This window comes from Acinonyx jubatus, chromosome A2 (genome assembly GCF_027475565.1).
Source record: "Acinonyx jubatus isolate Ajub_Pintada_27869175 chromosome A2, VMU_Ajub_asm_v1.0, whole genome shotgun sequence".
Taxonomy (NCBI): Eukaryota; Metazoa; Chordata; class Mammalia; order Carnivora; family Felidae; genus Acinonyx; species Acinonyx jubatus.
Window position 1 is genome coordinate 152,449,433 of NC_069383.1, and position 22,859 is coordinate 152,472,291.

The 22,859-nt window shown below is 62.1% G+C and overlaps 3 protein-coding genes across 28 annotated transcripts in view; all 3 read right to left on the bottom strand.

Moving 5' to 3' along the window:
* Positions 1–139: 139 nt before the first annotated feature.
* Positions 140–3,600, bottom strand: IFI30 (IFI30 lysosomal thiol reductase). Its single transcript, XM_027038376.2, has 7 exons — positions 3,409–3,600; positions 2,226–2,408; positions 2,069–2,143; positions 1,728–1,820; positions 758–910; positions 520–573; positions 140–435 (listed from the first exon to the last, which is right to left on the bottom strand). Exons 1-7 carry the CDS (start codon positions 3,535–3,537, stop codon positions 373–375), a joined length of 750 nt encoding a protein of 249 aa, XP_026894177.1. The 5' UTR covers positions 3,538–3,600; the 3' UTR covers positions 140–372.
* Positions 3,601–6,219: 2,619 nt separating this feature from the next.
* On the bottom strand, positions 6,220–19,039 carry PIK3R2 (phosphoinositide-3-kinase regulatory subunit 2). Its single transcript, XM_027038375.2, has 16 exons — positions 18,883–19,039; positions 16,457–17,205; positions 13,618–13,710; positions 13,197–13,247; positions 12,978–13,109; positions 12,684–12,894; positions 12,106–12,191; positions 11,839–11,947; positions 11,651–11,749; positions 11,312–11,492; positions 11,102–11,227; positions 9,460–9,602; positions 9,050–9,226; positions 8,060–8,131; positions 7,716–7,886; positions 6,220–7,402 (listed from the first exon to the last, which is right to left on the bottom strand). The coding sequence occupies exons 2-16, from the start codon at positions 16,776–16,778 to the stop codon at positions 7,195–7,197; spliced, it is 2,181 nt and encodes a 726-aa protein (XP_026894176.1). The 5' UTR covers positions 16,779–17,205; positions 18,883–19,039; the 3' UTR covers positions 6,220–7,194.
* Positions 19,040–21,252: 2,213 nt separating this feature from the next.
* MAST3 (microtubule associated serine/threonine kinase 3) overlaps positions 21,253–22,859 on the bottom strand; it is a 36,301-nt gene continuing 34,694 nt past the window's right edge. For all 26 annotated transcript variants that reach the window (XM_027038368.2, XM_027038367.2, XM_027038365.2 and 23 more), the window contains one exon: positions 21,253–22,180. In XM_027038368.2, coding sequence (XP_026894169.1) covers positions 21,648–22,180 — 533 coding nt within the window. In that variant the 3' untranslated portion in view covers positions 21,253–21,647. The remainder of the gene's footprint in view (positions 22,181–22,859) is intronic.

The window sequence follows — 22,859 nt, forward strand, 5'->3', positions numbered from 1 at the left end:
CTCCTGCCCTGGTGCCTCCCTCTGGCCCATCTCTGCTCCCTGTGGGACCAGGAACGTCTGTCCGGCTCTGCATTCCCTAGAAAGGAGACTTCTCAGGGGTCTCGGCATGGTGTTGGCCGGAAGAGAGAGATTTGCGAACTTATCAAATGAATCACAACATCCAGAAGTGTTTATTAAACTAGTTTCAAGGTAGCACCGTCACCAGTGGGGCAAGAGTCTTGACGTCGGGGCAGGATTCTGAGTCTGGGCTTCGTGGAATGGGTAGAAATTATCCGGATGGTGAGTAGCAGCCGCTGAGAGTCAGGGATCGGGAAAAAACGGGGGCAGTGCTCTGGCTCTTCCTCCATCAGCTCCCCTCGAGGGCGCCAGCGGTCACTTGAAGCAGAGTTCCCTGTGGGAGCTGGCCACGGGTTGGCAGACATCTGGCTTCTCACCCTGGAGGGGACAGCCGTGAGCTGGCGGTCCTGGAACGAGTCCCTACCCGCCCCCAGCGGCCCCTCTGTCCCCCTTCCAGCTTACCTGGTACAGGTGGCAGACGAGGCTTAGGAGCTGACTCAGATCTTTCAAGGGTTTCTGCACAAAACACGACAGGAAGTCGTACAGTCTCCCCGGCTCCACTTGCCCCAACTAACCTGAGTCTGGCCCGGAAGGGGCTGCAAATGGCTCCGAGTCTGGCCCCTGCCTCCCAGACCAGTGGGCACACCCATCATCCTGGTCCCTGCCCCGGGGCCACACGCAGGGTTCCGAGAGCTCTTACCCCGTTGACGACGACCCAGGGCACATACTCGTGGCGCGGTTGCAGGGCATCTGTAAGCTGGGCGTTAATGTGCAAGAGTTGCATGCCGCGGTCCCCCATTGCACACTCCATGATGGTGTCCGGGGACACCTCCGGAGCATAGATCTGCAGGCACTGAGGGTGAAGAAGGGTTGCTGGTGAGCTGGAGCATTGCCTCAGCTTCCTCTGTGTTATCTCCCCAACGGTGCCTCCTCCAGTCCCCCCGAGCCAAGCTTCTGTTTCCTCACTGGCAACAGGAGACGTTTGGGTCCACAGCAATGCAATAAGACCCATAAACAGCAGGTGCTTAATATTTGCCTGAGGGGAGGCCCCCAAGGCGGGAGTCCGACTGCTCCTGCCTCTCATGAGACCAGACCTGCAGCCCCTAGACTGGCCCCTCTAGCGTCTCATGTTCCTCGGAGCTTTCCTATGTGCTGTTCCCTCCACCAGGAACACCCCTCCACTTCCTTCTCCAGAATCTTCTGAGTGCTCCCTCCTCCTCACTCTTCTGGCCCCGCTATGACTCTGCAGGGCTGCGGGGCATCCCGGGGTGAGGCCTCTTAGGCGGTCCAGATGTTTGATGAGTGAATAAACGATCGGCATTCATGAGTTACTCCGTTGGGAATTGTTTTTTCGTAACCCTCCCGAGTAGGCGGGCCTGTCCTGTCATCCTCATACCCCAGATGAGGATCATCATCCGTATGCCTGTACGTTTCTGTTCATCCAAGCCCAGTTCAGAGGCAGCTCCTCCAAGAAGCCCTCCTTGATCTACCCCTGCCTCCAAAAGATCTTTGTTCCCTTGATTCAGAGATGTGAGGCTTCCCGAGGGAAGGTCACTTTCCTGGGGCTACAGACAGAGTGGCGGTCGGGCCAAGACTTGAGCCTGGGTCCGTCTGGGTACAGGGAAGCCCAGGGCCTCCCAACCCGGGCCAAGGGGAGGGGTGTGGCTCACCGGCTTCAGGTTTTTCTCCATGTCATCCATTTCCTCCAAGCAGACAATGGTCAGGAAGGCCATATTCCTCTCTAGCTGGTCCCACAGGCAGGCCTGTGGGATAGGGAGGAGACAGGCAAGGGCACGAAGTGGGCCCAGGGCACCCCTACCTACACCACTCTGGGAGTAATCGCGGGTGCTCACTAATAAAGGGGTGAACGAGGATATGACTCAGTGGAGGCACGCAGGCAGAGGATGGGGCCGGTTGCAGTCCCTTCTGAGCCTTGCTTCGGCCTTCCCGACAACGGGCAACGTCCCCAGCCTCTTGCCCCCACCGCTCGGGAATTCTGGGAGCTGCTCACCTCCACCTTGTTAAGCTTGCATTCCTGCTCACCGTGCTGGCATGTGAACTCCCACCTGCCGCTGACATTTTGCTCCTGCAAGGCAGCTAGGTGAGTGCTGGCTGGCCCGCCGGCTGCCCCCTCCCCTGGCGCCTCAGTTTCCCCAGTGCCAACGTACCTGGGCATTTCCATAGGGCACCAGCGTGACGTTGAGGATCTCCAGGACCATCAGCCAGGTCGGGAAGAGTTCTCGGATCAGGAAGGACCGACAGCCGGGGCACAGCGCCTCGTAGTAGAGGCTCACGTTGACAGGCGGGGATTGTGACTTCCCGAGGGGCCCCTGTGGGCACAGGTCCCCAGCCTGTGTGGGAGGAAGGGGTGTGAAGGGAGTACAGCCCCGCTTGGTTCTCTTGCAGAAAGGTAGCTGCAAACAGCAGGTGCTCCATTTTGCCCTCCTTTCAGACGTTGCCAGGTGGAATCCTGACCCTAAGGCTTTATTGCATCCCTAAGTCTTCCTAGTTTTTCTGCAAAACAAAGACTTGCAAACAGTAGGCACTTAATTTATGCACAGCGCTTGCTTTCTTTCAGTTGAGGTGAAACCCCTGGCCCAGGGGAACTGTACGCAGTAAGGACCCGAGGCATGCGCATTTCTGGTCACTGCCCTCAATCCTGCCTTCTCAGAGGTGCATACCACAGGAGACTAATTCATGCTCATTTGTTGCCACCTCATCCCCCAGAGCCTTGGCCCCCCCGAGCTGAGCAGGGCCCTACCCTTGCGCTGACTCCTTATTTATTCTTCCTCTTAAGGGGCCCAGGTGAACCCCTCCCAAACCCCACTGCAGAGGCGGCGCCTAATATGTGCTGGTTTCCGGTTTCGGCTGACGGATGGCAGCAGCCAGTGTCTGTGCAGCAGTGAGCAAGTCGCTCAGCCTCCGGCACAACTGCTTGCTCGGCCCCAGAAGCACGCGAGCTCTTTCTTCCCTGGCCGGAATGCACCCAGTAAGCAGCACCTGCAGGGTCGGTGCCACGGGCAGGCTTATCTGGGCTTCCCCTGGCATACAGAAGGAGACTCCTTTCCCGCCCCAGACGTACACAGTAGGTGCTCAATGCACCCCCCGGGCTGGGCGGGCGGGGGTGGGTGGAGGACTGCCGGAGTCTCGGACGCGAGACGGGAAAGTGAAACGAATCCGAACGCGGCCACGGTGCCCGCGGGTGGGGTTCGCTACCCGCCGGAACAGCGTCCCCGGGACCCTAGGCTTTCCCGGCAAAGTCCGGGGAGAGGGGAGGAGCCGCCTGTCCCGCGTCGCCCCCTGCCTGGGCGTCGGTCCCCGCCGGCCCACCCGCCGCGTCGCCATCCCTACCCGGCAGGCGGCCGCCCCCTCGGGGAGTCTGTCCAGCGAGGACGCCCGCGCCACCGCGGGGACCCCCAGCAGCAACAGCAGCAGCAGCGGCGGCGGCGGCAGGAACGGCAGGGGTGGCGACGAGGCCATCACAGCCGGGCCAACGTGCGGAGGCGGGAGCAGCGGCCCGGGGAAGGAGCAGCCTTTAACCCCGCGGTGGCCCAGCCCCCAGCCGGACCCGCCTCCCGATGCCCACGCCCCTGGGGGCTGGGGCTGGCGTCTCTAGGTACCTATTGACCTCTCTGGGTCCCTGTCCAGCCTGTCCCCCACCCTCACTCCCGCCAGGTGCTGGGCCCGCCATCCCGAGGCCGTGGGGCCGCCTTTCCATCCCTCTCGACCCCTCCCAGCCCCCAGGGTCGCCCAGTCACGTGAGGCTGGGGCAAGAACTCGGGGAGCAGAGATTAGGTGGAGGCTTCAGAGATAGACACAGAGAGAGGGAGAGAGAGAAAGAAGGGTCTCCATGGGCCCACAGACAGCTCTGGGGTTGCCCAGGGTGACCCAGGCCCCCGTTCCTAGCCTGGGAGCCCCGTCTCCCTACCCTGCTCTCTTATGGGGGAGCAGGGAGGGGCTGCACAGCCCGTCCCCGCACCCCAGACTTGCGCGGGGAGCCCCTCACTCTCGACCATGGGACCTGCCCCTCGCCCCCCCCCCCCTCCTCTCAGGCTCCCCAGCCCCGGTCCTGCCCCTTGCGCCCCCTCCTCCTCTCAGGCTCCCCAGCCCCGAAGCCTCAGTGCCACCAAGCGTGGTCCCGCGGCGCTGACTCAGGCTTGGCCACAGCTGGGCCAGAAAGCAGAAGCCAGTGGGGGGAAGGCCCCTCACTTCTCTGGGTCCTCCCAGCCCTGGCTGGGGTGGGGGTGGCGGGCAAGAGGAAAGCTGGAGTTCCTTCTCTCCTCCATCCAAAGCTTGGGGGTGTGTGTGGGGGGGTGAGCATCCAGGCCCGCAGGGAGCTCCCATGGGAGGGAGGGGGGTTGACCGTGGGGGACCCCAAACCGGGTTTGTCTCCAGACTCCACTGGACACCTCAAGCGATGGACCCTCAGCTTCCCCTTCTGTAACATGGGGAGAAGAGTGAAGTCTGGGGAAGAAAGCCACGTGGTGGGCTCAGAGGCAGAGGGAGGGTTGCCCCAGGCTAGGGGTGGGGTGGCCCAGCTGGAAAGGTCTTGGGAGATGCAGGCAGAGACTAGCCTGAGGTGGAGGCTGGGGGTGATGAGGGAATAACCCAGACGTTCAGGCCTTGCAGGGCCTCAAATACCAGGCGTGACACAGGACCTGATCCCACGGGAGGAAATGCCCAAACCTGGCCCAGATCACAGCCAAGTCCCCAGCTCCCCAGCTCTGCCTCCTTCCGGTCTGGGAGAAGCCCCAGCCTCCCAGCCTGGTGTCCATGGCAGCAGCTTTGGGCGGGGGCGAGGGGGTTCCCTAAAGTCCCCACGGCTGGATGGTCCTGCCAGTTCTCTTTGAACCCTTTGCAAGACCCATTTTTGTGAGGTCTCTGGAAGAGGAAGCCCTACAATTTTGTAGAGTTTGTGTGCACTTGCTCCATGCAGGGCAGGGCGGAAGAAATAATCCTAAATTGCTACAAGTTTTCCAGTGGTTACTAGGCCCCAGCCCGATTGGATGAATTCTCAGAGGTAACCTCATTCCTTTGCTTATCCAAGCCTTAAGAGACTTGCTCTTGGGGGTGGGAGTAGCAACTACTGATCCTACTTGGTGAGAGGAATCTGAGGGTCAGATCCTCTGGGGAGAGGATCAGAAAGGTGGGGGGGGGGGGGTGGGGGGAGACTGTCCCAAGGAGACAGCAGGTGGCTGAGTGCAGGCAACTGCTGGAGGCCATGTGGGGTGTTACCTCTTGTCTCCAGGCTCAGCCTGCTGGTGTCATGGGACCTAGAAGGTGACCTTTATCCTGTGTTCTCCCACGCAGTGGGTGAAGACCACAGGGGAGACAGCGTCTGGGCTGGAATCACTCACGGGGCACAGCAGGGACAGCCCTGGGGAGAGCCCGGGTGCTCAGGCCGAGGGAGGCAGGTCCTGCCCCTTGGAGCCCAGTGAGAAACAGCTCAGAGGGCAGCTTTGTTCATTTATCCTGGGCTGCTGCAGGCATGCTGGGCCCTGACAGGTGCCAGCCCCAAGGGAAGAGGGCAGAAAGCTTACTCTCTGTAGGGGGAGGGGGGAGGAGAGGGGAGGGCTGAGAGACCAGGACCTTGGGGAGGGGAGGATGGTGAATGGTCAAGGTCAAAGACACCATGAGGCCCCAGGTCAGTGTCCTCTGGGACCTGGAGGCCTGAAAGTCAGGGGTGGGTGTGGAGGGGGTCAGAGGAGGGTCAGCAGGGAGGGGCTGGCACTGAGGGCATTAAGGACATGGGGGGGGGGGCTTCTGTGTGTGATGAGAGGGTTGTGCTATCCACCCCACCTGGCAATGACGAAGCTGCCCATCAGAGGGGAGGCGGCTTTCCTGAGGGCCTGGCTGGTGGCCGTGGGCTGGGACTCAAACCTGGGGGACAGCCTGGATGCTGGTGAGAAGCCAGGCTGGAGTCTGGGGTGCCTTGAGGAGGCCGTGGCGCAGGGCAGAGCTCAGGGTTTGAGCCTCTCTGCCCTGTGACCTTGGGCAGGTCTCTCAACTTCTCTGGTCACAAGCAGCTAAACCGGGTGGCGGGGAGGGAGGGAGGACTGTCAGCCTTCACTGGCTGCCGGGTCTGTGTGACCCTGTGAATGCCAGGGTCCCCAGCACACGGGAGCCATAGAGAAGTCCCGTCACCAACAACAGAAGCATCCACACGTTCGATGTTTTATATCCGTATCAGTATCAACGTACTTTACAAAACCTGCCTGCCAGCCTAGCTGGGCAGGCAGGAGGTGGGGGGGGGGGGGGGGCGGCCCGCGGGTAGTGTAGAAAACCAGGGCTCTCATCCCAAAAGAGGAGAGAAAAAGGGACTTTACAGTCAAGAGAAAATCAAATCAGAACCCAACATGATCGAGGAGAAGCCTTGAACCTACACTGAGTAGAGGTGCCGTGGGCAGTGATGCATCTCAGCCGCCCAAACGGTGCCGGGGGCCTCTATTTCTGGGAGGCCTGGTGCCGGGTGGGGCCGGCTTGTGAGTTTATTTTTAACTCTTTTCATTTTGGGGCGTTGCTTCTTGGCCGGTGGCCCCTATGGGGGGGATAACCAAGTGGTGGTTTCACTTCAGGGTTTGGAGGGGAAGTTGGGTCTGGGGGCGGGTCCCGCCCGGCCCAGAATGTCCCAGCCGAAGTTCTTGGAAGTGGCCAAGTAAAGTTCCTTCCTGCCGTGACCCCAGGTCTATGGCTTAAAAATCGGGGCACCCAGGCTGGGGCCGCACAGCCCAGGGGCCTCTGTAAACATGGCAGGTGCAGCCAGGTGGGGCTTCGGGGACCCCAGGGGTGGGGGGGCTCTGGTGGGCAGGGCACACAGGATTAGGGGTGGCCAGAGCCGTGGGGAGGGCAGTGCCCATGGAGGGGGGGGGGTATGGGGTTGGGGAGGTAGGACCCCCAACCCGGAGACACAGAGGGACAGAGAGAAGGACCGACAGGTGGGGAGGGAAAGAGACAGGGTGACAGGGAGAGACGGAGGGAGGCTCAGAAAGAGAGATGGAAAGAGAGACAGGAAGAGGCTCCTAAAGGAGACAGACAGACAAGACAGAAAATCCGGAAGAAGGGACAGAGGCAGAAGGATGGGACTGCCCCCCCAGCCTCCGGGCCCGGGGGTGACCTCTCCGGGCCGGTGCTCGGTGGTCAGCGTGTAGCCGGCGGGGGCCCGGGCCCGGGGGCCCGCACGGGGTGGGCGAGTGTGACGGTGAGCGCGTCGTTGTGCTGCACCAGCGAGGCGTGCTGGTAATGCAGCACCAGCTCCTTCAGCGACCCGTACAGGTTGTAGGGCTCCGCGAAGCCGAAGCCGGTGGCCGTGCGGTAGATGACACAGTGCTTGGTGTCGCCGTCCACCCTGCAGGCGCAGGCGAAGGGGGCGCTCAGGTGGGCTCCCCCCGGGCTCTCCCCGTTCCCGCTACTCCCACCAGGTGACCTCGGCGCTGGACGCGCATTTCCCCACCCTGGTCCGGATGCCACCGCCTCCTGCCTTAGCTTCCTCCCTTGCCTGTGGCAGCCATTGTGGGGGGGGGGGGGGCGGCGGGCTTCTTCCTGGCCGTCTTCCCAAGGTCTAGCACACAGTAGGTGCTCAGCGAGAGCTCTCAGGAGGAACGCGCACATCCCCCACCCCTGCGCTCACTCCCGGCTCCCCCCCCCCACCAGGCACTCACACCACAGAGCAGGCATAGCAGCCCCGCTGGCTGCTCTCGCGGATGAGGAAGGTGCCATCCCGCTTGCCACTCAGCATTTCCTCCGCCTGCGTGCGGTTGATCTTGCCCACGTACCACGTGCGTTCCTCGTGGTGGGGGAGGTCATCCTCGTCTTCCATCAGCGCATACTGGCTGCGGGGGAAGCAGGGAGGGACCCTGGTCACTCACCCACAAGCCTCTGAGGCTCTCCTGCCGCCTGGACGGCTCACCTGCCCTGGTGAACTCCTACTCATCCTGCAAAACCCACCGAAAACGGCCCCCTCCTCCGGGAAGCCTTCCCAGGCCCCCATCGGGTGTCCACTTACTCCTCGGTCTCATTTTTGATCCCCAACCACTCGTTGATTTTCTTCTGCCGGGCACCTTTCTGGGTAAGCCACCTGGAGGAAGAGGAAAGGTAGGCTCATTCCACCCTGCCGGGAGGGGAACAGAGCAGCACAGGCAGGCTAGCCCACAGTGGGTCAGGGCAGCCCGGCCGGAGGCAAGGACCGGCCTACAGGAGTGCAGGTTCTGGGTGCAATACCGCCGGCTGCCACAAGGGGTCAGCCTTGGCTTGGTCAAGGAAAGCTTGGCCCCGGGGGACCTTCCAGGGACGCCCCCCACTTACTACGTTTCCTTTAACACTTATCGGACCCCTAGAATGGGCCACCCCAGCAAGGTCTTATCGCTACCAGAAATTTAGGCCTGAGGGCTGCACGGCAGTGTGCCTTCACATGGGGGGGGCTCTGTTCCGTACCTCAGTTTCCCTCAGCTGTTAAGGGCCAACTTTACAAAGAACTTTGAGAGAACAGAATGAGCTAACGCGCACTCGGTACTCAGCACAGTGCCTGGCACACGGCAGGTACACGTACGCATCTCAGGCAGAGGTGGGAGAGAGAAGCCCTTGAGGAAGCCCTCGGCGGCTCGGGGAGGCAGGGGCACGATTTCAGCTCGGCCTGGGGCTGCTGCGACCCTCCCGTGCGCTAGGCCGCGCGGTTAGCATCCACAGACTGGCTTCTGCTGGAGGCTCCCAGTGACCAAGCGCCGTGGGAACAGTGTTCCCATTTTGCAGACCACTATGAGGCTGAGGCCGACCCGTACCTAGGTAGCCCTTCCCGGGGTGGGGGGGGGGGGGGGTTGGAGGGGTCTGATCGACAGGGCCGGGCGGGGGGGGGCTTGTGGACAGACGAGGGGTCTCAGGGGCAAGGCGGGGCCGCTTGGTGGAGGCAACGAGAGTGAGGCCCCGGCAGAGATCACCGCGCCAGATGTGCCTAAACTCACGAGGGACTCTGCATCTGAGGACAGAGCCAGGCACTCACACGAGGTACTGGTCTCGGATCTTGCGGAGCTGCATGAGGTCTGGCTTGAGGCTGTTCATGCGCTTGTCGATCTCCCGGTTGTCGGAGGCCTGTGCCCGCAGCTCCTGCTCCAGCTTCGTGCGGCTCTCGTGGATCTCGGCGATGCGAGACTTGAGCCGCTCTGAGTTCAGCAGGATCCTGTGGGAGGGGCGGCTCTGAGGCCTCAGACGGCGCCCCAGCCTCTACGCCTTTGCACTGCTGCGTCCCTGATTTCTTTCCCGTGAACTCCTATTCATCCTTCAGAGCCCATTTCAAACGACCCTCCCTCCCCCTGGAACTCGGGGTGTCCCCTCTGTTTCCTTTCTTTCCCCAAGTGCACTGTGCCAGATCAGGGTAGGGTGGGGTAGGGCAGGGCAGAGGAGCCGACTCACCTCTGCATCTCTTTCTCATTGCCCTCACGCCGGAAGCGCTCCAGATACTCCTTGCTACACTTCTCTTGTGTCTGGCCCTGCTCTTCAAAGATCTTGATGGTCTCGTTGAAGGCCTCAATTGCTGTGCGCTTCATCTGCAGTTCCTGAAGGGCGGGGGGGGGGACTCTTAGCACCTGCTGGGATTCCTTTCAAGTCCCTCATGAGGGGTGAAGGCAGATCCCCACTCTGATACGGAGACTTTGCTCACGCTGTTCCCTCCATCAGGTGCATCATTCCTCTAGCTCCTCCGCTACTGAACGGACTCCTATTCAGCCTTCAGAACCCCACTCCCCAAACCCACTCTTCCTTTAGATCCTCTTTTGGGTACCCTACAAACACCTGGATCTGTTAGCGCTGCTGAGAATTAAAGACAAATCTAGGGGCACCTGGGTGGCTCAGTTGGTTAAGCGTCCAACTCTGGGTACTGGCTCGGGTCATGATCTCACGCCTAAGCTGCCAGAAGCTTAGGTCTGAGAAGCTGCATGATAGTGTGCCTTCAGCGTGCCAGGCTGACAGCACAGAGCCTGCTTGGGATTCTCTCTCTGTCCCTCCCCTGCTCACGTGCACTCTCTCTCTCTCTCTCAAAATAAAAAAAATTAGAAAAAATGACAAATCTAGTTGCTACGTACAGGGCATGGGGCTCCCTCTCAGGATACATGCTACATGGAGTACTTTCAATACATCATCTTGTAGAACCTGCCGAGAGCTTCCTACAAAGCGAGAGCTATTAATGGGGAAACTGAGACTCAGGGGCCCTAAGTCACTCCCAAGATCACGATGTTCATCACCCATCAGGCAGGCGTCTTGTCTGCTCAGAGCTTCAGACGACCCATCGGTAAAAAGGGGACAAGGAAGAAATTCCTCGGGGATGGCAGGGAGAACCCAGATATTCTCTGCCTGAAATGGGATGTCCAGTCTGAATTAGCTGCGTCTCAACTTACAGAAGTAGATTATCAACAGTCTTTGAGTGATAAAACCTCCCTCCCCCTTCCCCGTTTAAAAAAAAAAATTTAATGTTTATTTTTGAGAGCGACACAGACAGAGCACGAGTGGGGAAGGAGCAGAGAGAGAGGGAGACACAGACTCCAAAGCAGGCTCCAGGCTCCGAGCTGTCTGTCGGCACAGGGCCCGACGCGGGGCTCAAACTCACAGAAGATCCTGACCTGAGCCGCAGTCAGATGCTTAACCAACTGAGCCACCCAGGCGCCCCATCCCCCTTCCCTGTTTTAAAAGATGTTGCGCTTTCCCGTGATCGCCTGACCCTTTGTCTCCATCAACTCTTTGTCAGGTTATCATCACTCGGAATAACATCCAGGTTGAGGGGTTACGGAGAAATAAGGAAGACCCGTGGTTCCAGATGGGGAAAGTGAGGCCCCGAGAAACGCAGAGGCTCCACCAAGGCATTTTCTAGGTCCTGACTCAGCTGCTCCCGGGAGGCTGGCTGGTGCCTTCCTTTTTTGAAAACACATGCATTGATTTCTGCCTTTAGGGCAGTTCCGGGTGCTGATGACTGCTCTGTGACCTGGAAGCAGACAGCTGTCCCTATGGCCTCGCCGCCGCCCCTCCACGCCTGGGTCTCCCCACGTGTGCAGGCCTGTGGTACCTGGGAGGTGCGTGTGTACTCCTCGTAGAGCTGGTCGTACTCGCGGCTCTTGTCCTGGTACTGCTGGTGATAGACTTTGAGCTGGGCACCCACCGCCTCCACGCTGTCCTCCTTGACGATCTGGTCCTAGGGACACCCGGGGTGATCAGAGAAGCGGCCTGGGACACTTGTGCCGGAGGCTGGCACTGTCCTCCCACCCTGGCCGCAGACCTGCTGGTACTTGGACACCGGGTAGAGGAGCCGTGTGTCCAGTTTGGCATTGTACTGGGCCAGCGACTCGTGACGGTAGTGGGTGATGAGGTCCACAACGGAGCAGAAGGTGAGCGGCTCTGAGAAGCCATAGTGCCCGTCACGATGGAAGACCTTAATCAGCTTGTTGTTCCCGCCTTTCCTAGGGGCGGGCGAGAGGGGTGTCAGCAGCCCGTGGGATCCCCAGCCGTCTGGACACCACATGTGCCCCACTCTCCAGGCAACCCCCTGTCCTTCTGCCCCGGGTGTCCTCCCTCCCACCTCTCACACCCAGTCACCCCGGAAGGGGCAGGCCCCCACCTGAGGGTCAGTGTGTATTCCCCCTGGATCTTGCTGGATGCATCTCGGACCAGAAAGGTGCCGTCGGGTGTGTCCCGGAGTTTCTCATTCACTTCCTCCCTGCGGGGAGATCCAGGATTGGGGCGCCCAGCGGGAGACCCTGCCCTTCGGGCTCTGCCCGCCATGTGGCCCCGTCCCATGGCCCCTACCTGGAGATGTCACCCCAGTACCACTCGGCATCCTGCAGGGAGGGCGGGCTCCCCCCATTGGCTAGACCTGCGGGGGCTGGCTTGGCCTTGGGGGGTTTGGGCGGCAGCGCTGGGGGACAGGAAAAGAAATGTACACTGAGCACCAACTGTATACCGTGGCTGGCTCCTGTTGCAACAGAGCTTGCTGATGCGGGCAGGACTCCAGGTCAGTATTCGTGATTCCCAACGGCAAAAGCTAATATTGGGGTGGGGGGAGGGGAGAGTCACCTGGGGGTGCGACCTCCTGCTCTTCCAGATGTTCCTGAAGCAACTTCTCCACCAGCAACGCCGGGAAGTCAGGGCTGGGCTCAGTCCTAGGGGGAAGGGGAGCGCAGGGGGTAGGTAGGGTCTGAGGTGCACAGGGTCCCGCATCGTGCGGCAGACGTTACGTGAAAGCACGTGTAGGGAAGAAGACGGGCAGGTGTGGGGGCCCCACGCCTGTTTACATGTATGCAGTAAGCACTCGATAAATGTTCACACACCAAACACACAGCAGTCTAGCACCCAGGGTGGGAGGGGGAGCGGAAGCGAAGGTGCACAGCTCCACCTGTGAGCCTCTTCTGCGGTCTAGGCCCCATCACTTCAAGTCTCAAGGCTGCTGGGATCTTCCTGGAACCACAGATCCCACCCCGGTTATCCTAACTAGTCCCCGCATCACAACACCTCTGGCCTCTTAACCCAGGGGCCCCGTTCACAGTCCTTTATCACGGCCTAGACCCCACCCTGGGCGGAGGCTCCCCGCCCCTCCTCCCTGAAAGCCCGCCCCTTTTAGCTCCGGCTCAGCCCCGCCCCCTCTGGCACCTCACCCGTCGGGCGCGCCCCCTGGCGGCGGCGAAGGGGGCGGCGCGCGCAGCAGCAGCGGCCCGAAGGTGGCGCCCAGGGCTCGCACGGCGGGGCCCGGAGCCGGGGCACGTCGGGCCACCCGGCCCAGGTGCTGGAGCAGGAAGCGCAGCGTGAGCGCGCGGTGCAGTGGCAGCGTCGGGGGCTCCAGCGCCGGCCCCACGGGCCCCGTGGCCTCTGCGGACACACGGCCGGGGCAGGGTGAGCCGGCGCCGGCCCGCCCCGGCCCCCTTCCCACCCGGGCTTCCCGGCAGGCTCACCCCGCAGGGCCCGGCGCGCTTCGGCCGCAGCCTCGGGCGTCACGAGGGGGGCGGGCAGCGCCAGCAGGAAGCCCTTGACGCCATCTGCCAGGGCTGTGGCGTCCCACTGCTCCACGTCGCTCAGGGACCAGTCTGCGGGGGCAGGGGGGGCAGGGTTGGCCAAGGAGGCCCAGGGCCAGCGCGCTCCCCCAACCCCTGCCCGTCCAAGCTTCCCCTCACCTGTGCGCGGGGCGGGCAGCTCAGGCCTGTAGAGGGATTCGCTGTCTAGCCCTGGAGGGGGAGGGGAAGGGGTGGGTCAGCTCCACCCCAGATGGCAAGACCAGCTCTCACATGCATCCCCGTACCCCTTGTACGGGCCTGGGATGGCTACTCAACCTCCCAGAGATCAGAAGAGCAGGGGGAGGGGAGACAGGTGGTGCCAGAGGGCACACACAGCACACGCAACGGCAGGTCCGGTGACCATGTTCCCATCCAACCCGGCAGGAGTCACTACTGCCCCACCTCCACGTGGCGGCCCAGAGCACCCAAGCTCAGCTTCTTTCCATGCAGAGTGGGTCTGGCAGCCCCGTGAGAGGATGAGTGGCCCGCCACCAGAGATAAGCAAGCAGCATACATGGGTTGCAGCCGGGCGGAGGCTCACCTGTCCGCTCAATGGCCTCCACGAGCTTCAGCAGGAGCGGGGGGGCCACGTCAGGTGGGACGAACTGCTCTGGCAGGTCAGGGAGCGTGAGGCCTGGCAGAAGGGGACAGCGTGTTGGTGGGGTCCCTCGGAGGACTCCAGCCCTCCTTTGCCTGAACCTCCGCTTGGGCGGCTCCCGGTAGGGTCGGGCCTAGGCAGGCGCCTGGCATCTGAACCGCCATCGTTTGGAAGCCAAAAGGCCTGGCTGAAGCGGCTGGGAGGGTTGAGTGGGTGGCAAACGATTTTCTGGGTTAAAGTACCAGTTTACACACTTTCAGAGACCAGGTAGAAATCCTGACACCTGTGACTACGACCTTATTACGCGGATCCGATTAAGGTAAGAATTGTGAGACGAGATGTTAGATTTGGGGCTCTCAATCCAATGACTGGTGCCTTTGTAAGAAGAGAAGGCCCGGTGAAGACAAAGGCAGAGATTGGGGTGATGTGCCCACAAGCCAAGGAACACCTGGAGGTCCTGGAGGCTGGAAAAAACAAAGAACCACCCGTTCCTAGATATTCCAGAGGGTGCACGGCCCTGCCGACACCTTGATCTTGGACTTGTGGCCTCCGGAACAGTGAGAAAATACACTGTTGCTTGAGGCCACCGAGTCCGTGGGAATTCACTCCGGCGGTGCTGCCGTCGCTCACTGTGCGACCTTGGGTACAGAACCCGCCCTCTCTGAGCCTCAGTTCCCCCGAGTAAGAAACGGGTTCATGGTGTCATTTCTCCCTTAGTGGGAACAACAAAGCGGTTGAAGACAATAAAAGGACAGTCTCCCCTATCCGGGTCAGAACACCTCACTTCAAGGACCTTTCTCCATTCTCTAAGTCATCATACTTTAAAAAAAAAAAAGTATTTCTCCCGGTTTTAAAAATGCTGAACCCCTTCCCAGCGGGTGTCAGAGGCCTTCCTGGGCCCGCGTTTCTCGCTCCACCGGGCCCTTTGTGTTCAGGCGTGCTCTGCCTGCACGGCCATCATTTGATGCGGCTCCGGCCCTCGGCAGGGACGCCCTGGCATCCAGCAAGGGCAAGCCCAGGCCTGCGGGGCCTCCCTGAGTGATGGGCCAGGTGGTGCCTCAAGCTGGAGAAAGGCCCAGCTACGTCAAAAACACTAAAGAGAAAAAAAAAAAGAGAGAGAACAAGGGGAGAGGAGGTGGGTGATGGTGGCAGGGTGGGGGCACAGGTTTGAAAGTTGCCTGTGGCTCCTCTGCAAAGCGGGGGAGGGAAGTCTCGTGAGAACAGGTGTCACCCCCATTTTATTGATGGGGGAACTGAGGCTGAGGGAGGGAGCAACCACCCTCTGAGGGCGCAGGTGCGACACTGAAGTTTCGCACTAGCTCCCTGTGTGGGATGGAACGGAGGGGACACAGGCAGCCACAGCACGTTGCTGGGTGGTCCTAGGGCCCTGGAGAGGCAGGGCCTGCACGTGCAAAGGACCAGTTCTTCCTGCTGCCAGATGAGGAAACTGAGGCCTGGAGAGGGCTGGCCCCAGCCGCTGTCACCTAGTCCTGGAAGACTTGGAGGGCGGGGCTGGGCAGCCACTCGGAGTGGGCATGTGTGTGGTGGCTGGACCGAGGCCAGGCAGAGGAGGGAGGCGGCTGTTACCAGGGGGAGAGGCAGATTTTGGCTGGGAGCCCGGATGGGGCCGCCTCCTGCTCCTCCAGGCTGAGGCGGGACGTGGGCCCCGGCCCTGGAGGCGCCAGATGCTGCAAACCCCCAGCAGCACCACACCACAGCCTCTGTTTCGGCCCCATGCTGTGGGGTTCTGCTGTGACCCTCTTGGGGCATCAATGTCCCTCTGGCACAAAACCGGGCAGGCCGCAGGTTGGGGCCATGGCGCCTCCCAGGGCCTTGGTCTTCCCTGGGGGATGTGCCCACGGTGAGTGGTTTGACCCCTTTGCACCTGGGTCTCCCCATCTGTAGGCGGGGCCTCCCTGGGTTGCTGTGGCGGGGGTGGGGGAGCAGACTACCAGGCACTCAGCACTTACCAGCCTCCTCCCCACAACCTGGGCCTTGGTTTCCCTGGCTGGAACCCATGTGCCCTGCCCAGCAGACAGCGGCTTCAGCCTGCCCCCAGTGCCCTCATTCTGCACTCCTACCACGTGCCTCGGAAGTGTCGATGGCCAAGGGTCTTTGGGGAGGCACGTGGGGTCCTCATACCCCAGTGTGCTACATGGCCTGGAATGATCATCCCATCCTCTTTATTTAGGCTCTGTGGCTCCCTCCATTTTGGAATCCAGGTAAGCTTAGGGCAACAGAGAGGAGGTTTCTCAAGGGACCCTATCGGTAAACCGAGGGACGAGGCTAAAGTGAACCTCTGAATCCTGCCGAACGCTCCCCACTGTGCTCAGAGCCAATCCCGCAAAGTCCCTGAGGCACAGCCCCTGTCGCGTGGCCCTTCCCTTCCCACTCGGCTCCGCGGGCTGTTCCCCGAACCCGCCGCTCCATCCCTACCTCTCAGCCTCTGCCTTTGCTGTGCGTGCCGCCTGGAGCCCTTCGCCCCCAGCTCTCCCCTTGTGAGGCTCCTTCCTCACAGCCCTTTTCGTTACCTAATCACTTCTCGTCACTTCTTGCACCAGGAGCCCCACAAGGGCGGGGCCGGGCCCGTGTCCACCGCTGTGTCCCCGGCGCCATGAACCGTGCCCAGCCCTCGACAGCAGTGCAGTCAACACTTGCTGACCAACCACATGTCCTTATTCCTCCTCCCCTGGAAGGGGTGCCATTGCTTCACTAGAAAGAAGAGGAAGCTGAGGGTCTGAGGGAACCCCCGCCCCGGCCGGGGCCCCTGCCTGCTGCTCACCTGGCTCAGGGGGCCCGTCCCGGGGCCTGGCGGGCAGTGGGCGGGGGCCACGCGGACGAGGGCCGGGCCGGGCCAGGGCTACAGGACCCAGGAACTCGACGTAGGTGCCGGGGAAGTCACCTCGCTGCCGCGTGCGCTCATTGAGGCCCGGCATCCAGCCCACGCTCTGTGGGCAGCGCTCGTTGCCCTCGGCCACGCCCAGCACCTGCAGGGCTGCTCGGCTCACCACCAGCACGTCCCCGGGCAGCAGCTCCAGGTCCTCCGGCCGCTCCCGGCGGAACGGGTACAGCGCGCGGTACTGGAAGCCCTCGGCGCCGGCCATGGCTGGGCAGGGTGGGGTCTGGACGGTCAAGCTGCGGCTCGGGGCCCTGGTGGCCCCATCAGCTGGGGCGACGGCCGGGGAGGGTCCGCTGAGTCGGCCTGGGGCACCGAGACCACTATTGCTACCAAGAAGTTAGTTACAGGTGACCACGGGGGTCACTCATGCCTCGCCTCCCACCATCATTCCACGACCCTGACGTGGGTCGCTCATGGCTCGCTCCACCATCCGTCAACTGGTGGGAGGGGGTCGGCAGCGTGGTCTCAGGTCACTCGGCCGCTGCGTCCCCCCTCGATCCGTAGGGCAGGGCCAGGCTGCTCACTCCCTCACACGGGGGGCCATCGGCGCCCGAGGCTGGCGGCTCTTCCGGCTGCGCCAGACGAGGGGGCCGAGGGCACAGGCTGTCACCATGCTTGGCCAGGACGCCGACCTAGGGGGAGATGGGCAGGGCAGCGTCAGCCGGGTCGGGCTCCTGCCACCCCCACCCCAGAGATGGGCCCAAATCTGAGCTTGGAATCCCCTCGCTGGGTAACCTTGGGCCAGTCCCAGCCCCTCTCTAGTCTTGTTTCCCCAGCTGTGAAATGGGCGTAACAGCAGCCCTTGGGGTTCTGGCGAGCTCTGCCCCAGGCATATCGCACGCTCTTCATCGCCCCTGTTAGAGATGGAGAAACGGAGGCTCAGCGCAGGGAGGTCTTTGTCGTACCAGTGGGCCACGAAGCCAGTTAGACCCCCAGTGGGCAGAGCGTGATGGGGAATGCTTAGGGTACTATGGGCGTCCCGAGGAGGGGCCGGGCCAGCTGAACACAGGAGGCAGCAAGGAAGCAAAGAGGTAAGGAAAGCAGGTCCAGCTGGAGGCCCCAGCGCGGGCAAAGGACTAACAAGTGAGTCCAAGGTCTCTGCGTGGGGAGAAATGAAGGTGCGCGTGTGCGTGCGTGCGTGTTCTGGCTTGGCTCAATGAGGGGCCTAGAGTAGGATCTCAAAACGTGAGGGGGGGTGATGGGCGGACAAGGGGACCTCCATGCAGCCAGGAGAGTGTTAATGGCAGGAGGGCATCACAGCTGCCAAGGGGGAGGCTGCTGGATGCATGGCGATCGGTGATCACGCCCTGGGAGCGCCCAGCCTCGGGGAAACAGCCCGCCACGGACAGCATTCCCAGTCTCAGCCCCACAGGTTCGGTCTTCCTGAGACTGGGGAGTGGGGGAGGGCGTGCTTTTCTAGAGGGCGGGTCTTCAGAAAGGACAGGAGAGAGCACTGGCTAGAGGGAATAGTACGTGCAAAGGCTTGACAGAGGGAAGTTGCTTGCCAAAGAGTTCAGGGTGGCCCGATGAAAGCCACCCGCCGTCGACCGCGCTGGTCCTCGAGTGCCAGACAGAGGGCTCGGGGCTTTGTGCCCCGACCACGAGAGCCCCAGAAGGGACTCTCTGCAGGGAGGAGAAGCTCCCCGTTCCGGGGTGCCCAAACGTACCCGCTTCCTGGACCCGGTACCACCATTCTACACGTGGGGAAACTGAGGCCCAGCGAGGGGACGTCCAGGAAACCGCCTGGATCCGCTCGCCTGCCGGCCCCCGCGCCCCAACGTGCACACGTTTGCACACGCCCCGGTGTGTGCGCCCGGGGAATCCAAGAGGCCGGGTGGAGGGGCCAGGCCTGGCCAGGGGCTCGGCGGCTGGACGCAGGGCCCGCGCGCTCACGCGTATTCAGAGGCGTGCCCGGGCCTGCGTGGACCCGGCAGCCCCCAGGGGAACGGAAGCGGAGACGACCCCCGACCCTCCTGCATCTCACCATGTCCCACACAAAGCCTGGGTGCCCCTTATTACTGCTCGACGCCCCACTCCAGGCAGGGCCTCCTTCCATCGGGGGCCGCAGTCCCAGCGCCTTATCTCTGCCTGGGGGCACCGCGTTCCTCTCCCCACCGTCCGGGGCAGCCTGCACCGCTGCCAGGTCGAACCCGAGGCCTCCTGCTCCCGGAGGCCCCCGGTTCCCGCGGGGCGCGATGCGGCTAGGCGCTCGCGTTCCGACTTCCACCTCGGCCCCGCGCTCTGCTTAGGCGCCCCGCATTGGCGCGCACGCCCAGCCTAGCCTGCCACGCCAGCCGGCCTGGACTTACCTGGTCGCGGCCGCCACCGCCGCCGCGGCCGCCGTCACACGGAGCGGAGCCCGACCCGTGGCTCCGCCGCGGCCGCCGTCGCCGCAGCCGCGGGATCCCCGCCTCCGCCACAGCCGCCGCGGTTCCGAACAGCCGGGCCCGCCCCCGGCGGAAATGGCCGAGCGCGTTCGGGCCAGGCGCGTGAAGCGAGGCGGGGGCGGAGCCTTGGGATGGCCGAGCATTTCCGGAAAGAGCCGAACATCCTCCCGCGGGACTGGCGGGCAGAGGGTGCCACGAGATAGCCGAGCATTTCCGGAAACAGCCGAGCGCAATCGCGTCAGCTAAGCGTTTCCCTAAGCTCGGCGGGGCCCGGCTGGGCTTCGAGACGACCGAGTGATTCCGGAAATCGCCGAGCGTCTCCCCCCAGCGGGACTGATGGAACCGAGGCTGAGCCCCGAGACTGCAGTTTCTGCAAAGAACCGCGTGTGCTCGGACCCAGAGGGAGGCCCTGTGAGTCGAGAGCCAGGGATGGACCACCAGTTTCCGGAACTGATGGATGGGTCCTAAGGGCGCGAGGCGGCCCCGAGCTCAGGGAGCAGGAGGCGGTGGGGTGGGAAGGGAGCTCGCCACAGAAATCTGAGCTTTTCAGGAAAGAGCCAAATAAGCTGGGCTTGAAAGCGTTTCCATGGCAGCCCAGAGCGTCCGGAAACAGCTGAACTATTTGCAGCGCAGCGAGCGCGGGAACACGCCCAACGAGGGCCCAGAGACGGACGATTGTTTCCGGAATAGCCCAAGACACTCGGAAGCGTGGCCCGGGGCTTCTGGTACTGCCCAGAAGTAACCCAAAAACACGGAGTTGGGGTGGGTTCGCGTGCGGCGTGGGGGACTGTGGGGGGACAGGGCACAGTTCCAGCGAAGACTTGTATAGAAAGGACACAGAGATGGTTTATTTGTTTTATTAACACAGCTCGGGGCCCCAGATCGGTGTCCGGATGAAGCTTTTAAGAGCAGAGCCTATGATGGGTACTCGGGGAGAGGGCAGGAGGAGGCCAGGGACCCGAGAAGACATCAGGGAGAATCTCATTGGCGAACTCCTGTGCCACCTTCAAAACCCCTTCAAAGGAAGTCAGTTTTCACCCCGTCCCCACCACACTCTCTCTCCCCTTACCCCTTTCTTTGCCCTTCACAAATCCAGACGTTGGGCCTCCTCTTTGTAAACGTGGGCTTTTATTCACGGTCAGCTCCAGGATGGAAGGGGGGTGGGGGGCACAAGTCATGCACAGCCTCGGTCTAGCTCCAGCACCAGCCAGTGCTGGGCGAGGGTCTCTGGGAGGGATGCAGAGTGGGCTACCGTGCCTGGAAAGTGCCCTCATCAGGTGGGGCGCAGGGGTCTGGCGGGCCACCTCCACAGAGGAAGTGGCGGTTCTGAGACGCCCAGTGTGTGTCACACAGCAGCCCGGGGAAGAGAGCTGGAGGTGAATCTGCTGTATCCGACACCAGACTCTCCGTTCAAGCTCCCTTGTCGACAGTGCCCACGACGGGGCCTGGCTGCGTGATTTTTTTTACCAGGTGATCGTGCGACACGTCTCCACCCCTCGCCAGGCCTCGGTTACTTGTCCGTAAAATGGGGAGGACACCGCCACCTGCAGCCTTCTCAAGGCTGGCCGGGGGAGAAGCCACGAGTAAAAGCGTCTGGCGTAGGGCGGATGCTTAATAAATAGTCATTGGGATTAGTTTTGTAAACACGAGGAAACTGAGGCACAGAGTGGGAAAGCCATCTTCCCAGAGCCACACGAGGAAGCCAAGATTCAAACTTGGGCCCCATTGCCCCCCAGCTGGGTTTCTCACTCGAATTTCATTCTAGGAAGGCTGCGATACGTTGCGGGAACCCTCCGTAGGGTGTTTCAGACACATCACGGTCAAGGGCTCACCGTGGTGGGCACTGAGCACGTGAAATCTTGTCCAGGGTGGACGTTCTTCCCCTGCCCTGGCAGTAGTACCCTTCGAGGCCTGCGCCTCCCCCCACCCAGGGCGTCAGTGTCCCCCCGCTGTGGAGTGGGTGACCTCTCTGCTCCTCCATCAAGGTCCCAGGTCCCACACCCCCTCCCCCGGGCTGAAGGCTTCAGGACTAGAAACAAACTCTAGCGAGACTGGCCTACAGATCGAGGCTGTGACAGTGAGACGTAGCTTTCAGCGTCCAGTCCCTCATCGGGATTGCTTTGTTTTGTGGTGGAGGGGAATCATTTACAGACTCTCCAAGTCCTATCCGCATTGGGCCCGGACGGGTAAGCTTGCCTGTATCCCCTCAGGTCAGTGGGTCCTGGGCCAGGATGGGATCAAGGAGCACACACACAAAACTAAAACATACAGAAAGCCTAGAAAACACAAACATACGTAACTTGTCCAAAGTGCTTCCTTCTCAGCCCAGGGGGCAGCGTCTGCAAATGGGGTCCCAGGTGCAAGGGGCAGGACCCGGGCAGCCACCTTCACAGTGGTGGCTCAGTCTACCTATCGCTTATAAAAAGTAATAAATTAGTCGCAGGGATTTGCTGCTATTTACAATGCCACCCTTGTCCCCCATTCCTGCCCCCACGTACGGCCCCTGATCTGCACCGGAACACGAAGGAGGTGCTGTCTCTACTTTCCGGTAAGGACTGAGATGGCTTCTCGCCTTCCAGGTGTCACAGTCTGGTGGCTCAGTCTCCATCCAAGAGTCGCTTGACGGAAAAAACATTGCACACGAAAAAGCCCAACTTCTAGGCCAGGGGGAGGCCGGGTGGGCGGGATCAGTCCTTCCCGGCAGGACCAAGGGCTCCTGGCACAGCCTCGGCGCCCTCCACGGCAATCTGCGGCACAGAGGTGAGCGGCCCGGCGGCCTCCTCGGGTGGCTCATCGAAGCTCACCTCCTGCACGGCCTCCTGCTTCTTGAAGGAGTCACGGCGCTCGGACAGGTGTAGCCGCCGCATGACTACCAGCTCCGAGTCTGGCCCGCGGCCGCGGCGCCCCAGCTCCCCATCCAGCCGTTCACCCGAACCCAGCTTATCAGCCGACTGGCCCCGGCGCAACCGTGGAGACCGGGTGGGTGCAGGTGGGTGCCCGGGGAGGGGCGAGGGTGAGCGGGGTGGGGGCACGGGCACCGGGGGGCAGGCCAGTGGGGAGGGCGGGATGCTGCTGGTGGACTTGCGGCGGCCGGCCTTGGGGCGGGGTGGCCCGAGCTTGGCGGCCAGGCCGTGCAGGGAGCTAGGGCGGGTGTGGCCAGCGGCGGCAGGAGAGGCAGGGCTACTGGAGCTCGGGGATGCACTGGGAGGGGATGCGGTGTCTGTGGGTGATAGATGAGGGTCAGGGCCACCGGCCTGCATGTCCCCAGCCCTGTCGTGGGGCCCTGGGCCTGAGAGTGCCTGCCAAAGCCCACATCTCTGCCTACGGCCACCCAGTATACCTGCCTTTCTCGCCTCCTGTAATGTGTGCAAGGTGTTCTCTTGGCTTAGATCTGGTGAGCTCCTACTCATCCATCAAAGCCCTAGTTCCTATCCACCCACTTCTCATCTAATGACCTACCCCTCAATGGGCCAAAGGTGCGCATCCACCATCTGTCCCGTGACCGCCCCTCCACCCCAAGCCTCAGCTGCAGAGGACACCTGGTCTGAGGAAAGGAAGGGTGGCACAGATACCCTGAGCCCCTCGAAGTCAGGGTAGAGAGGGGGCAGAGAGGGCTTCTTGGAGCAGGGGCCTCCTCCAGGAGGCTTTCCCTGCTTCCCCTCAGGGGTGCCCCAGCCTGGTCCTCCCATCACTGGATGCTGACCCAGTGAGCCTAGGGGTGTCTGCACCTGGCTGTCTCTCACAGACATTGGGCCAAGTCCCCATCCTTTCCTGCCCCGGAATGATCTTTCTAAAATGCAGACCCTTCTAAAACATGCCCTCTCTAGCTCACACACCCTCCATAGCTCCCAGCTGCCCACCAATTTAAGCCCAGCTCCTTGGCCTGACCCATCTCCCAA

Coding starts and splice junctions, on each gene's coding strand:
- IFI30 (XM_027038376.2), bottom strand. CDS start 3,537: ATGGCCTCGTCGCCACCCCTGCCGTTCCTGCCGCCGCCGCCGCTGCTG. Junction 911..1,727: donor TGGAGAAAAACCTGAAGCCG/GTGAGCCACACC, acceptor CTTCACCCTCAG/TGCCTGCAGATCTATGCTCC. Junction 574..757: donor CCTGGGTCGTCGTCAACGGG/GTAAGAGCTCTC, acceptor TGTTTTGTGCAG/AAACCCTTGAAAGATCTGAG.
- PIK3R2 (XM_027038375.2), bottom strand. CDS start 16,778: ATGGCCGGCGCCGAGGGCTTCCAGTACCGCGCGCTGTACCCGTTCCGC. Junction 11,750..11,838: donor TACTGGGGTGACATCTCCAG/GTAGGGGCCATG, acceptor ATCTCCCCGCAG/GGAGGAAGTGAATGAGAAAC. Junction 8,132..9,049: donor ATCCGAGACCAGTACCTCGT/GTGAGTGCCTGG, acceptor CTCTTCCTCCAG/GTGGCTTACCCAGAAAGGTG.